The sequence below is a fragment of the Carassius gibelio genome, chromosome A16, assembly GCF_023724105.1.
Source record: "Carassius gibelio isolate Cgi1373 ecotype wild population from Czech Republic chromosome A16, carGib1.2-hapl.c, whole genome shotgun sequence".
Taxonomy (NCBI): Eukaryota; Metazoa; Chordata; class Actinopteri; order Cypriniformes; family Cyprinidae; genus Carassius; species Carassius gibelio.
In genome coordinates, this window is record NC_068386.1 from 16985196 (window position 1) to 16999172 (window position 13977).

Sequence of the window (13977 nt, forward strand, 5' to 3'; positions counted from 1 at the left end):
GCCGTTATATGTCTCAGATTTGTCACTTGTGTTCTCATAATTGTTTTTGTATCTCAAAATTGCGAATCATTTACTTTTAATTGTGATTTTATTTCTCACAACTGTGACTTTATTTCAATTAATTGTAACTTAATGTCTCACAATTTGATTCGCTTTCTCATCTCGAATTGCGATTTTGTAAAATGTTTGTATTTTATTTATCAAAATTGTGCATTTTTTTTGGTAATTATGACTAGTTTTTGTAATTGTGATTGTACATCTTAAAATACTTTCTCAGAATTGCGACTTTATTTCTTGTAATTGTGATTTTGTATCTCACAATTGTGACTTTCTAGAAATCACAGTTTTATTTCTCAAAATTGTTTCCGTCAAAATGTAGGGTTATTTTATTTCTTGTACTACAGTATAATCGTGATGAATTTTTTAATTGCAACTGTGCAATTGTCACTTACTTTGTGGTAATTGCAGTTTTATTTCTCACGATTGCGACTTTATTTCTTGGATGTTTGACGTTATATCACACAGTTGTGACATATTTTCATATAATTTCATTTCATTTTTTTTTTTTTTTCTTTACTTCTCATAATTGCAACTTTATAGGTCTCAATTGCTTTTTTTCCTTGTATTTGCGTATTTGAATTTCTTTTATTTAATGTTTCGGTCTGTCTAGGTCTTGCTCTTAACTACATCCTGGAGAACAGCTTCAAACCTGAGTCTGGGGCTCGTAGCGATGTTCCCAAAATTGGAATTCTGATAACTGACGGCAAATCCCAGGATGACGTTATCCCACCTGCTCAGTCCCTGAGAAGTGCTGGAGTCGAGTTATTTGCCATTGGTATTAGAAGATTCCTTAATGCATCTTTGTGTAAACTAGTTCATCCAGTTTAATGCATGCAGTTTGTAGAAAACATATCCTGCTAGTGAAAAATAAACATCCTCAGGGCTAATGTTTACACGTTGCGGAGCTTTTCAGAAGTCATTTATGAATTTTATCACTAATGAGTATTATAGTTATTTCAGAAGCATGGAATATGACCTGTGTGGAAATGGTTGTGCGTAGGTGTGAAGAATGCTGATGAGAACGAGCTGAAGGCCATCGCCTCTGAACCAGAGGAAACACACGTTTATAATGTGGCGGACTTCAGTATCATGAGCACTATAGTGGATGGCTTGACCAGTAAGGTGTGTGATGGAGTGGAGCAACAAGACAAAGAAATTATACGTGAGTGTTTTAATTGCGGTTTAAACTTAGATACAATATGTGATGTGTGGAACGGCTCTAAAGCCTCCTGATTTCCTCATGACTGACAGCAGATTCTTCCACTGAAGAGACAGCATCCCCACCCCAAGACTTGGTCACTTCTGAGGTGACTGCACACAGTTTTCGAGTGTCTTGGACTCACGCGCCTGGCAGTGTGGAAAAATATCGGGTTGTTTACCACCCAACCGGAGCAGATATTCTGGAAGAGGTGACCAATCAGAACAGCTCTCAAATATGCTACTCAACTATTAACAATGCCACAGAACATCCACCAAGCTTATCTTATCCAAATAGTTCACCCCAAAATCATTTATTATTTACTTATCCTCAAATCATTCCAAAGCTGTATGATTTGTGTTCTTCTGTAGAACACAAAAGACCAATATGATGGAAGTATATGAGGTCCGAAACCAAATTCAGCACCACTGACTTACATTGCATGGCCACATTTTTACCAAAATGTCTTTTGGAAGATACAGTAGATGACCTTATTATCAGAGGTCTTACTACTTAAGTCAGCTGATGTTCACCAGATGTCGTTCTTGTGCTTTCTTTCTTTAAAATAAACTCTGTCTGGTTTGATATTTTGTTATCTAGAGCAATGACAGTCTTACATTATTAACTGTGGCTTAAATGTCAAAATTCGTTTTAGTGCCTCTTTTATCTTTTGTTCTATTTCCAGTTTTTTTTTTTTTTTTTTTTATTTGTCATTGGTGTCAGCAAAATACTATAAATAGTATGTGCTGCGCTATATGTGCCATATTATTAAAGTTTTTTGGTCGTATTTTTCAGAGGCATTCTCCGAACTGCTTTGCTAGGCATCACGAACCACTGTTTTCTTGCTGTACAGATTGTGGTGGGCGGCACGAAGAATTCAGTCGTCCTGCAGAATTTGAACTCTCTGACTGAATACGAGATTGCTGTGTTTGCTGTGTACCGCAGCGCAGCAAGTGACGCTCTGAGAGGCGGCGAGATCACGCGTGAGTCATACTCCAAACTTGCCACCACCAACATTGACTACAGAACATTTCATTTCACATGAGCACATTTCACACAGCCTCGTGTCCTTCAACACCATTTCGCTGTAAAACAGTAATTACCCACAAACCACATGACTAGTCCTTTTTCCTAAATGCCATTTACTGTAATTCTGTCATTTTATATACAATGTGTTTATTTCCTAATTAATACATTAGAACAGAAGCTTGCCAGTCAACTCAAGAACACAGGACTGAAGTCTGTAGTATTTAGTGGTTGATTAGGATGTTTAAAGTCTTTTAGTTTTATTCATGTGTGCTTGTTCCACAATGAAAACATTTTCTGCTCGTCTCACAATCCATCAAAGTCACACTCTTCCCAGAATCCAACTTAGAACACACTAATGATTTTTGCAAATCTTTTACACATACAGACAAAAAATCACTCAAGATACTGTGCACATACACTGAACAAACAAATAGTTTTCATAATCAGTATTTTTCCAGTAAAACAAGATTTAATTCAATTTAGAGAAGCTAAATTGTGTTAGATATTAAAACTGTTTGAGTTTTCTGAGATGTGATTTGTGTTCAAAGCAGATCAAATAAAATGTAATCATGTAAGTTAAATGTAATTATTAACATTGTTTCTTTACCCTTTGTTTTCCCTTTTTCTTAAAATATTCTGAATTATAAATTATTCTTTAAAAAATATTAAAATTGTATTAAGATTTATAAAAAAAATATGTTTTAAATTAGATATATATGGTTTAAATACATTCTTTTAGTCTTAATATTTTATACAACTTTGCTTGCACTTACATTTAAATTAAGATAAATTAATTTGAAATTTAAATCTTAAATCTTAGATTTTCCTCCTCACGATAATTAAGAATTACATACTATGATTATATATTTTTCTCACATGTATTTATCTTGTTTTCTGTACTTTTACTGTAAAATAAGACGATGAAATGATTGCACACACTCACTCACATGCAAACACAAAAAAACACTGTCTGTCTGTGTTAAGTATGGATGTCTAATTTATATGTATGTGTGTATCTCAGTGGCTCTGCCAACAGTGAGTGATCTCAAGGTGTACGATGTGACAGACAACAGCATGAGAGCCCGCTGGAGGGATGCAGAAGGGGCTTCTGGGTACATGATCCTTTACGCTCCACTGAGCAGTGAGACTACAGATGAAAGAGAGGTGAGGCTGCAAATGATCTTTGTGAATGTGCCCGTCTGTGTTTGAGTAAATGCTAAGCCCGTGCCGGCATGATGACACTTCCAGCTTTGCTGTTACACTCTTTTCATGGGAGCTGTAGAAGAGGAATAGCATTCATCATGTCTGAGTTCCCTTGGCTGCACTTCGATCTGTGTTTCAGCAGCCTTTATGCTTCTCTAAAGGTGTTGCTATTGTTTTTGGGATACAGCTAAAGGTGGATGAGTCGGTGACTGATGTGGAGCTGACTGGATTGATTCCTGACTCTGAGTACACCGTTACGGTCTATGCCATGTTTGGAGAGGAGGCCAGTGATCCCGCTACTGTCCAGGAGACCACCAGTGAGTGTCCAGGCCAATCTGTTTTCTTTCCAACTCTATTTGTACAATGTCCAGGGTTTAATGGTTCTGTTTTGAATTCTGCAGCACAGATAAATTCAGAATAATGTACATTAATGAACACAATAATGTGTTTAAATGTGCTCAAAGAGATAGGGCTGGATGGTAAAATAGTTCAATATTTTGAATAATAATATTTGAACTATATCTCAAATCGCTTTTAAAAAAAAATCAGATCAAACCTGGCTTCAACCAAGTTATGTAAAACCAATTATATAAAAAATGTTTAATGCAATATTAAAATTATGTTAAGATGCACATTTTATATGTTATATGTATTTTAATTTACACTACTGTTAAAACATCTGGGGTGTTTAAAGTTATTTAACATCTTTGAAATACAGAAAATATTTTATGCTCACAAAGCCAATTTTTTTGCTCAAAATGCAATAAAATCAGTAATATTGTGAAATATCAGTGCAGCGTTTTATAAAATAACAGTAAAATATAATTTATATGCTGGCAAAGGTGAATTTTCAGCATTCATTACGTTTAGTTTAATTTGTCCTTGCTGAATAAAAGTAATACTTTATGAAAAATACAACTCACTGAAACTGGCTATTTGAACTGTTACATTAAAATGAATCCAAATTACCAGCTGTAAGCAGATTTCAATTAGAGATGTTACATTGTCTTAACGCTTGCAAGACAAGGACACAACGTATTTTGTTTTATTTTTTGGGGTGGGTTTATGAACTATTAAAAAGGGCATTAAAATCAGTGTGACTTCAATGTTGCAACAATGTCACCTAATATTCAATAAGAGTCAGTGAGTGAACATTAGTCCCTGTCTTCCTGCAGTGTCCCTGAGACCTCCACGTAACCTGCAGGTCACTGAAGTTGACCACAGCTCTGTGCGACTCAACTGGGACGCAGCGTCCGAAGAGGTTAAGGGCTACCGTGTCATGTATATGAAGACAGATGGTGTCCAGACCAGTGAGGTGATCACTGCAGCACAACCTACAATACATGACAACACTCGGTTCTTCATTCTGTGCTCACTCATTCTCACACTCAGTTAATCTGATATATATATAGTATAGAAAATTATTCAAATGATTGAATATTAGTGAAATAATACTTACATTTAAATAATTACAAGATCTTGCATTATATTTGCTGAATGATATATGGTATGATGTGCAGTTTTATAACCATTTGTGTAGGTGAAGAAGATTTGTATTATCCTTTAATTATAATAAATGTCACAAATGCATGATTCTTATCTTCCTCTGAGCCACCTTATACATATTTGTTCAATTCTTAACTGAATTTTACATACAGTATATTACATGCTATATACTAGTGTATAACATTATTTTATCTAATCCTGATTTCAAGGTTAGAATTATGGCTGGTGACAGAAGAAAATGTAAACGTGACACAAATGTTTGTCTGCTACAGCTGTAGGTGTTTTACAGCATCCAAAGAGTGATAGAAAATTACAGATTTTGCGGGAAAAAAACATTTTTTCTTTACATTTGTTTTACATTAAATGGAGTATTTAAAAATATTTATACATTTAAAACATATCTTATTGCAATTTGACATTTTAATTAGTGGATTAAAGCTGATAGATACATATATATGTAACTTGAAAAGTCTTTTTTTATATGTGTATATTTTTGGATCTCGGCAACATCAAATATAGAACTATTAGGCCTTTTTGTAAATCAACAGATTTTTTTTTTTTAAGATGTAGGGTCATGTTGTTATTGTAATTGTTCTAAAATCCAAATGATTTCAATGCAATTATTAATTCAAATATTACTGATAACTTTAATTACTTTTGTAATAATTGAATGAAGTTAAATGCAGTATGCATTCTTTTTCTTCTCTCCAGGTGGATTTGGGTCCAGTCATCAATGTGTACCTGAAGAACCTGTCACCCTTTACAGAGTACACCGTTGCAGTTTTTGCTCTCTACGATGCCGGCCAATCAGAGGCACTCAGTGGTGGATTCACTACAAGTGAGACTGTTTGATCCCTTCCAATCAACTGCAATTATTTGGTTTTGTCGGTTGCAATAAAAATGGCAACAGGTGCGGTGCATATAATCAAATGCATTTGTTTTGTTGTGAAAGCACATGCTGGAATTTACTACAAATCACAGAACCAGCTTTACTAAGAAGATGCACATGAAAATCGCATTTGATTATTTGCACAGCCCTAATACCAGCATATGCTGGGCAGTGAGTGTGGATTTCTGCAAATTATGTTTCCAAGCACAGAAAAGACAGGGCCCATTGGTATTCATTATCATGAGCCCAGCAAAAACAAATCTTGTCTACTTGCAGCACTGCTTATTTAACATGTACATGTATGTACATATTTTGTCATAGTTTCTTCCTCCAACAGAATCTACAATATCCGCTGCACACAGAGTCTGCAATTTACTCCAGCTGGAAAGCGGGAATGGATGCTTTCTCTGTCCTGGACAGAGCATATCTTTCTAGGCAGGCTGTTACATTCAGTAATCACTGATTGGCTGCTGGAATCTGTAATAGATCTGGGCCTTCATTTCCTGAGTTTCACTGTTCTGTGGGTGTCCTGACACTGTCGTTGAAGCAATCAGGTTACACGGTGAAATTTCTCGGGAATACGTTTGAATTTAAAAGTGATTGTTATGGTAAATGCTGGTCGCTCTGTGGAAAGTGGAAATGAGATTGTTCAGGGATTCATTCACCAAATGACATTAAATAGTTTAAAAGATTAATTCAGCCAAAAATGAAAATAATGTCATCTATTACTAGACTTCATGTCATGTCAAAGCCTTCTGGCTTTCATCTGCCGAACACAAAAGGAGAAATGGTCAAAGAAGTGGACCGAAATGAATGCCATATTGGAGTGTTATGAATGTATTTAATTCCAAATATATTCTATGAAAACAACCTTTACTATTTTACACAAATTTTCAAGTCTGTCTATCTTTTTTACAGGATTTGTACATATTTTACTGGAACACAAGATAAAATACTGAAATGATTATTATTACTATTAGCAGTTAATTGCTGTTTTAGTATGTAAACAATTTAAAACATAACTGTCCATTGGATCTTACCAAGTCTGATTCTGTCTCATTCAGTGCTTGTGCCGGCCCCGTTCAGCCTGATGACATCAGAGGTGACCTCAGAGAGTTTCCGGGTCAGCTGGTCACGTCCTGCCAGAGATGTGGTGCTCTATAAGATGACCTGGACCCCCACCGAAGCAGGAGAAGAGAGAGAGGTCAGTCAATTAACAGTTCAATAATTAATGATGTGATCGAGTTAGAGGTTGTTACTTGCTTAGTTTAGCTTTTTTTAGCTTAGCTTTTTTTTTTTTTATAATATAATATAAAACACATTTTGTGGTCAGATTTTCTTTTTAAATTATTACTTATTCAGCAAGGGTCTATTTAATTGATCAAAGGTGACATTAAAAAGTTTAACATTATTATAAAATATATATTTCAAATAAATGCTGTTTTATTTGAACATTATATTCATCAAAAAAAAAAAAAAAAAGTTGCTAGATTGCCAAATCTTAATTATATAATTAGCATAATATATTTTTTCCTTCCCATGCATAAATTACATCTGAATAGCATATTAAAATAGAAAACATTTAATTCAAATGTTAATAGTATTTCACAATATTACTGTATTTCAATATTTCTGTATCAAATGCAGACTTGGTCAGCATAAAATCCTTCTTAAACAAACATTAAAAAACTTTTTGAGCTATAATATATTATAATATAAAAATTTATAATAAGTAGTTTTCATGCTCATAAGAACTCTTAAATCAGTTTGTCACTGGCAAAACATTTACTATAATATAATGTAATATTTTTGATGTGGCTTGCAAAAGCATTTTGTCTGTCAGTGGAGACAGATGCTTTTTGGCAGTAGGATGGTGGAGTCTTGCCATCTTCCAGCAGGTGCACATGCTAACCAGCCAAACCCTGAACCCCTGAAGGAATTTTCTAGTGTTTCTCCATTGTGACTTACTTGCCGGTTTCAACGTCCATTACTAGATGTTAGTTCCAACCGAGCGCCAACCTCCCGCTCTCTCTCTTGTGAAGCCAATAAGGAAGTGACTAAAATTTAAATTCATCGACTGGCCGCTTGAGGCTGTCTGCAAAAGGGAGTCAGTCCCCATAGACTCCCCATGTTAAAATGCCCAACTTTACAGCAGAAAAAAAACATGTTTACAGCCTGGTGCAAAAAATGTTTTTGGTCTAAATAGCTAATTTTGCCCTTCATGACAACTGTTAGGGGGGCAAATTTTTTTATAACTTGCCCATTTTTGATTGTCCGGGAGAGTCGCGCGGTGACGCGCTGCCAAGATGGCAACACTCTACACACTTTAGGCTTCAAAAACACACTTCAGGAGTCTACAGGTGGACACTATGTCCATGCTTTATACAGTCTATGGTTCCAACAAACTACATATATGTTGAAAAATAGAAAGTGAAATATGAATTTTATGAGGTCCTTGAAAATGATTTATGAGTCAATCAATACTTTCTCCTAACCTAAAACCTGGGGCCAACTGTTATTCTCTATTAGAAATGACCAGTCACTGGCACTCACAAACACCAAAACAGCCAGAAGCATACTGAACACGTCCCGTCACCTCTATCCCTGACACACGTGACCACAAACACAAGCGTGTGTGAGTGTGTGTGACGGAGAAAGTTTTTATTACTGGCCAGGAGTCAGTGCAGCTGTTTTTTATAGATAGCTCTGCAGGTCGATATGTTTACCAACAACCACCAGAGCAGAAAATAATAAAATGCTGTGAGGCAAACTGGAATGTGGCTTGAGCTTCATGTCTCAGAGCAGAGGAGTCAGCCCAGAAACACATATTCACTCAGAGGGGTGTGCTGGGACGGCCCAGAGCTGACTGAGATCCAAAGCTCTCTTGATAGCAGGCTTGCTTTTAAAAGCGTGTTCTTAGGCCCTGTGTCCACCAAAGCATTTTTTTCCAGAGGCTAGCGTATTTTTTCAGTTGTTTTTGAATGTGAGGGTTAGAGTTGGGTTTTTTTTTCGGCGGCGAGAGTTGAAGAATGTTCAACGTTTAATAAAAATGTTCACTGTCACTTTTGTGTCAGCCGTCCAATTAGAGTGGAGGAGGGGTGGGACAGATGTCACACATTGTGCTTGTACCATGGCTAAACAACAATGGAGGAGATGCTAATATTGTTCCTCTCTGAGTATTTATGTCCGTACTAGATAGGATTCCCAGACTGCTACGAATATTGACATGAACAATAATGCTTGCAATATTTCATTCATGATGCATCTACCATATTGCTTCTACTGTTATTCGGTATCATAACAACCACAGCGTCTTAACTGAAAAAAAATAAAAAACTAAACGCTGCTCTGCAGAAGCGCTCTCAAACACTTTGGTGGACATGCAGCATTATTATTGGCATGGCTTAGGTGCTTTGCTGAGCAGCCTACAACATTTATACTAGAGAAAATGTGATGTTACTGATTGTAATCTGTTGCATTTACTATCACTTTTGCTAAAAAAAAGAACAGAAAAAACTATTGACAAATGTTTTACATAATTATGCACAAAGTTTTTTGTAAAAATATCCCCTCTCCATTTATTAATGCTATCTGTCATTGATCTAATGGTACAACCATAAGCGGACTGTATGACATACAAAATCATATGAAGATAATTTGCCAGCCTACGCCTCAGCATCCTCTCGAGGATGACTCTGGTGAGCCTCTTGATCAGAAACGTCACTCTTAGATCTGGGCTGAAATAGAAATATGAAAATAATTTTCTTCATCCTCACTTTTTGACACTTGGCGCTAAATCCTTACAGTTGACTGTAAAGTCTTCTTTGCTTGTCAAGTGTGGTTTGTCTGGTCTGTAACATCATTTACAGTACAAGCTATTTTTAAAAGCGTTGTTGTCCCATGCATTCCAAAAGATGTTATTTTAATTAACTCTCAAACCACGTGTTGATCATTACCAAACCAGAGGTTTAACCAGGCTTACTTAATCTCAGCACTATTCAGATGTTATTATAGCTCTGGTCTGTACTGTAACTGGGTGCTCTTGTGTTTGTGTGTTGTATAGATGATGCTGAATGGAGCTGTGGACTCATATGTGATTCAAGACCTGAGTCCTTTTACAGAGTATAAGGTGTCACTGTCAGCCATCTATAAAGATGAAACGGAGAGCAGCGCTGTGGTTGTGCTTGAGAATACATGTAAGACCTGCAATAATGTTCTTTAAATGTTTAACGTCAACCAGCTAATTCATGTTATATCAAGATGACTAATTGACTAATTTTTGCTTTTTTTTGTGTTTCTTTTTTCTTTTCTTTCTTTTTTTTTCTTTCTTTTTTTGGATTGCAGTGGGCCAGACCACAGAAGTTCCCACCACTTTTCTCTCCACTACAGCATGTAAGACAAATATGACTTTATCCTACTAAGATTTGAACTTTGGATGGATGGATGGATGGTGAGATTAAGTTGATCTGTATCATCTAGTTGTTCATCTTGGAGTGATTAACCTGTGGGTGGATGAGGAGACCCCCTTCAGTATGCAAGTGAACTGGGAGGTGCTGGACTCTCGCGTCGATCAGTACAAAGTGACATATGTCAGTGCAGACCGCACAGAAGAGACAGTGAGTAAACATAACCACAGCACACAGACATCCATAACTTATGCTAATATAACAACACAAGATCTCTGTCATCATCTTCTTCCTGTCTTCTTGAACAGTTTAGCTCCACTCTCTTCTCTGAATCAGAGTGCATGAAGAGAGCAACATACACTAGTCTTATTTGTGTCCCAGCGAGGCAGTTGTTTCATAAAGCTACCTATATTGCTCTTGTGCTTTAAAAATATGAGGGAAACATTTATTACCACTGTGCTGTTAGACTGCAGACTGATCATATTCCTCTGGGTGAGTGAAGTTAAATGATGTTGCTCTGCTGCTTGTGTTATCTGTTGCAAGGACATGTCTTTTTAAATGCAAGTCCCTGTACTGGAACCCCCTTTGTCTTATCCTATAGTGATTCCTGATGTACATAATCATATGGTAAGGAATTGCAAGGAGTGAATTAAAGCACAGCCACTCTTCTGATGTGAGAATCTGCTGTTTCTGTGGCACTATAGTCTGACTTTGCTACAGCCTTTGTCTAGCATGGTTAAGTTCTTTCATGGTATAAAGTTTAATTCGAACTCTGTGGTGACTTGTCGCCCCTAACAGTAGAGAATATTGAACTATCCTGAGTTGTAATTCTCATGGAGAATCATTGGGGATTAAGCTATAAAGGAGATGGGACTGGGAAAAATGAATTTCCATTATGTTATGTATGTAAGTGCCATTTAGGTCACTGAGCAAAATGTGAGAAGAAGAAGAGAATTGATCGGAGATTGATAGTAAAGGAAAAAAAAAAAACACTTTTAGCAAAGTTTAGAAAAAGGTTTCAGTTTCAGCACCACAGATTGGTGGACAGCTCCGCTAATGAAGGTTGTTCTGCAGGACACTGCACAGCAAAAGCAGATCTGAAACACTAGGTGGTCAAACTCTACCTTCTTGACCATGGAGAACCACACCTGACTGATCGAAGGAAATTAGAATTGTACATAAGTTTCTGCACTTAGTACTGATCAAAAGTTTGTGATCAATATGAAGAAAAAAAAAATGTATATAAAATTTAAAGTTCACATTTTTATTCCAAAAAGATGAAATTGTTCAAAGTATTAAAATAGAAAATAATTTAATAATAATAATACATTTTCACAATATTATTGATTTTACTGTACTTTTTTATTTATTATAATGTTTTATTATTTTTTTTTACATAAATTCAACAATTGGTAAACAAAAGATACTTCACTCAAAAAATAAAAATAACCAACCACAAGCGTTTGAACAGTAGTGTATTTTTAACAAGTATGATTAAGTTTTATGTGCAAGGCTTATGTGTACTAATGGAAAAAAGTGCATTGAGTGCACATATAGATATAAAAAATTCACGGTATAAACTCTAAACATATTTTGCAGTCTGCTGTGGTAATTAATGATTTGATTCCACAGTTATAAGTGTATTTAGTGCTAATAAATCATTATTTTTAATATAAAAACAACCAATAATTTAATATTAAAAAACCCAGTAATTTAATTTAACATGTAAAACATGTTGGCAATTAGGAACCTTAACTTTTCTAAAACCTCGTAACATTCAAAAATGACTTCTTTTCATTTGTCTTATTTGTAGTTTGTCCATTGATAGTACTCTCACACAGAGGAAGCCACTCCACATAATGCAACCCAACATTTCATTATCAACAAGCAGTGAACTGCCATGATTTTGTGTGTGTGTGATTAATGGTGTGTCTGTGGTGAATGACTGCAGTGACTGGATGCTGGCTACAGAGCTGAGTGCTGGCTTTCTAAAGCTCAGTACTCTCTAAAGTTCAGTACACAGATTTCTAGTCTTTTGGCTTATACTCGAAACAGCTTTAATGAGAGCTGATCCAACACTCAAATATTTGGAATTGTTTCTCTATGCTGTTTGGCATTTTTTCTATCCTTGAAAATCACTCCTTACACTAGCAGATATTGCTCTTCTCCTCCAACATTACATGCTGTGTGAAAGTAAGTGCACCCCATGAAATTTGTAATGGTTTTGTGGGGAAAAAGTTAGTAGAGCCTTGCATTTATCACTACTGTACACTCTTCAGTTTCACACGATTGCAGAAATCATTGCTGACTTTATAGTCAGTGTTGAAAACAGTTGTACTGCTTAATATTTCATGGAATTTTTCTTATATAAATATAAATGTTTTGTAATAATGTAAAAATCTTTTTTTACCAGTTTAGCATCGCTGAACAAAAATAAGATTTTTTTAAATGATTTATTATTTTTAAATTAGTATTATTGTTTGTTAAAGTTAGGGTAGGTGATTATACCACTTTCTCTTATTGATACTGTACAAATGAAGTTCCACTTGTGATGTCCCCATTTGTGTTTAGAAAAAAACTAAACTTTCTGGGGTGTATTTACTTTTTCACAGCTCTGTATATGCATACACATTTTTTTTTTATGTGATCGTCCCATCAACACTTATTGTTATTAAATGAAGTTGATTAAAATCATTATATACTGACCCTAATACTAAACATGCTCCATTTCTGTGTTAAACATTTATAAATGATTTACTTCCATTATAAAGCTGTTTTCCACATAGAGACCTCAAGGACATTTTGGTCCTCGCAGAGAAAGCGAAACGCATCCACACCCACACCGTGCTTTGTCTGGTGTTGAACATCTTGCTCTTCTCCAGGTGTTAGTCTCAGGAAACAGAAGAAGCGTGATCCTGCAACCTCTCCTCTCAGACACAAGGTACAAGATCACAGTGACCCCTTTTTATGCAGATGGAGAGTCCACAGCTCTGGCCATGGCCTCAACCGGCAAAACACGTGAGTATGAATGAACAAATGCTGCGGGAGTCATAATAAATGAAATACAGAACATTACAGGTACTTCCCAAACCCTTTCAAAACAGATGCAATTCTGCTAATTACATATTACTTTGGCATAATTGTATAGCTATGGTTTTAAGTTGTGTCCTAGCTCCCTTTTTAGAAATCATTAAATGAACACGTCATTAACACACAACCCTGCTCGGCTAATTTGAAATATTAAAAACAACATCAACTCACACTTACTAAATGTTTAGCATGTTCTTATGCAGCATTAGGAATATTTAGTGAGTAGTTATGCAGAACGACTTGGGTTCAATTCCCAGGCTAAAATAAATGATTTTTCAATCCCGTCTTAATAAATCAAGTAAAAATGCAACACTGTGCCATTCATTGTATAAACAGGAACGTGAGCTCATTTAGTTCAATGTTAGTTAGTGATTTCACTGAGTTCATTCGTTTGGCCTTAAAGCAGTGATGAACTTGGCAGTACCTGAGGCAGTTTCAATTCTAATCGAACTAATCGTGTGTTAGCAACATACCTGCGTTCTCCCTTTTTTAAGCTCAGTGAACCAGAATGTAACCCCCAAGTTAGTTTTACACAACAGTTTTGTTATTATAGGACATCTTTTGACTCTCAATTTTAAATTTGCATAGTATTATTG

General features: G+C 35.6%; 1 protein-coding gene across 4 annotated transcripts in view; it reads left to right on the plus strand.

Moving 5' to 3' along the window:
* Positions 1–13977, plus strand: part of LOC128031176 (collagen alpha-1(XIV) chain-like) — a 103765-nt gene that overhangs the window by 30932 nt on the left and 58856 nt on the right. For all 4 annotated transcript variants that reach the window (XM_052619421.1, XM_052619419.1, XM_052619420.1 and 1 more), the window contains 13 exons: positions 671–835; positions 1061–1222; positions 1315–1469; positions 2112–2241; positions 3309–3451; positions 3678–3807; positions 4666–4805; positions 5708–5834; positions 6950–7089; positions 9949–10081; positions 10230–10277; positions 10365–10501; positions 13174–13309. In XM_052619421.1, coding sequence (XP_052475381.1) covers positions 671–835; positions 1061–1222; positions 1315–1469; positions 2112–2241; positions 3309–3451; positions 3678–3807; positions 4666–4805; positions 5708–5834; positions 6950–7089; positions 9949–10081; positions 10230–10277; positions 10365–10501; positions 13174–13309 — 1746 coding nt within the window. The remainder of the gene's footprint in view (positions 1–670; positions 836–1060; positions 1223–1314; positions 1470–2111; positions 2242–3308; positions 3452–3677; positions 3808–4665; positions 4806–5707; positions 5835–6949; positions 7090–9948; positions 10082–10229; positions 10278–10364; positions 10502–13173; positions 13310–13977) is intronic.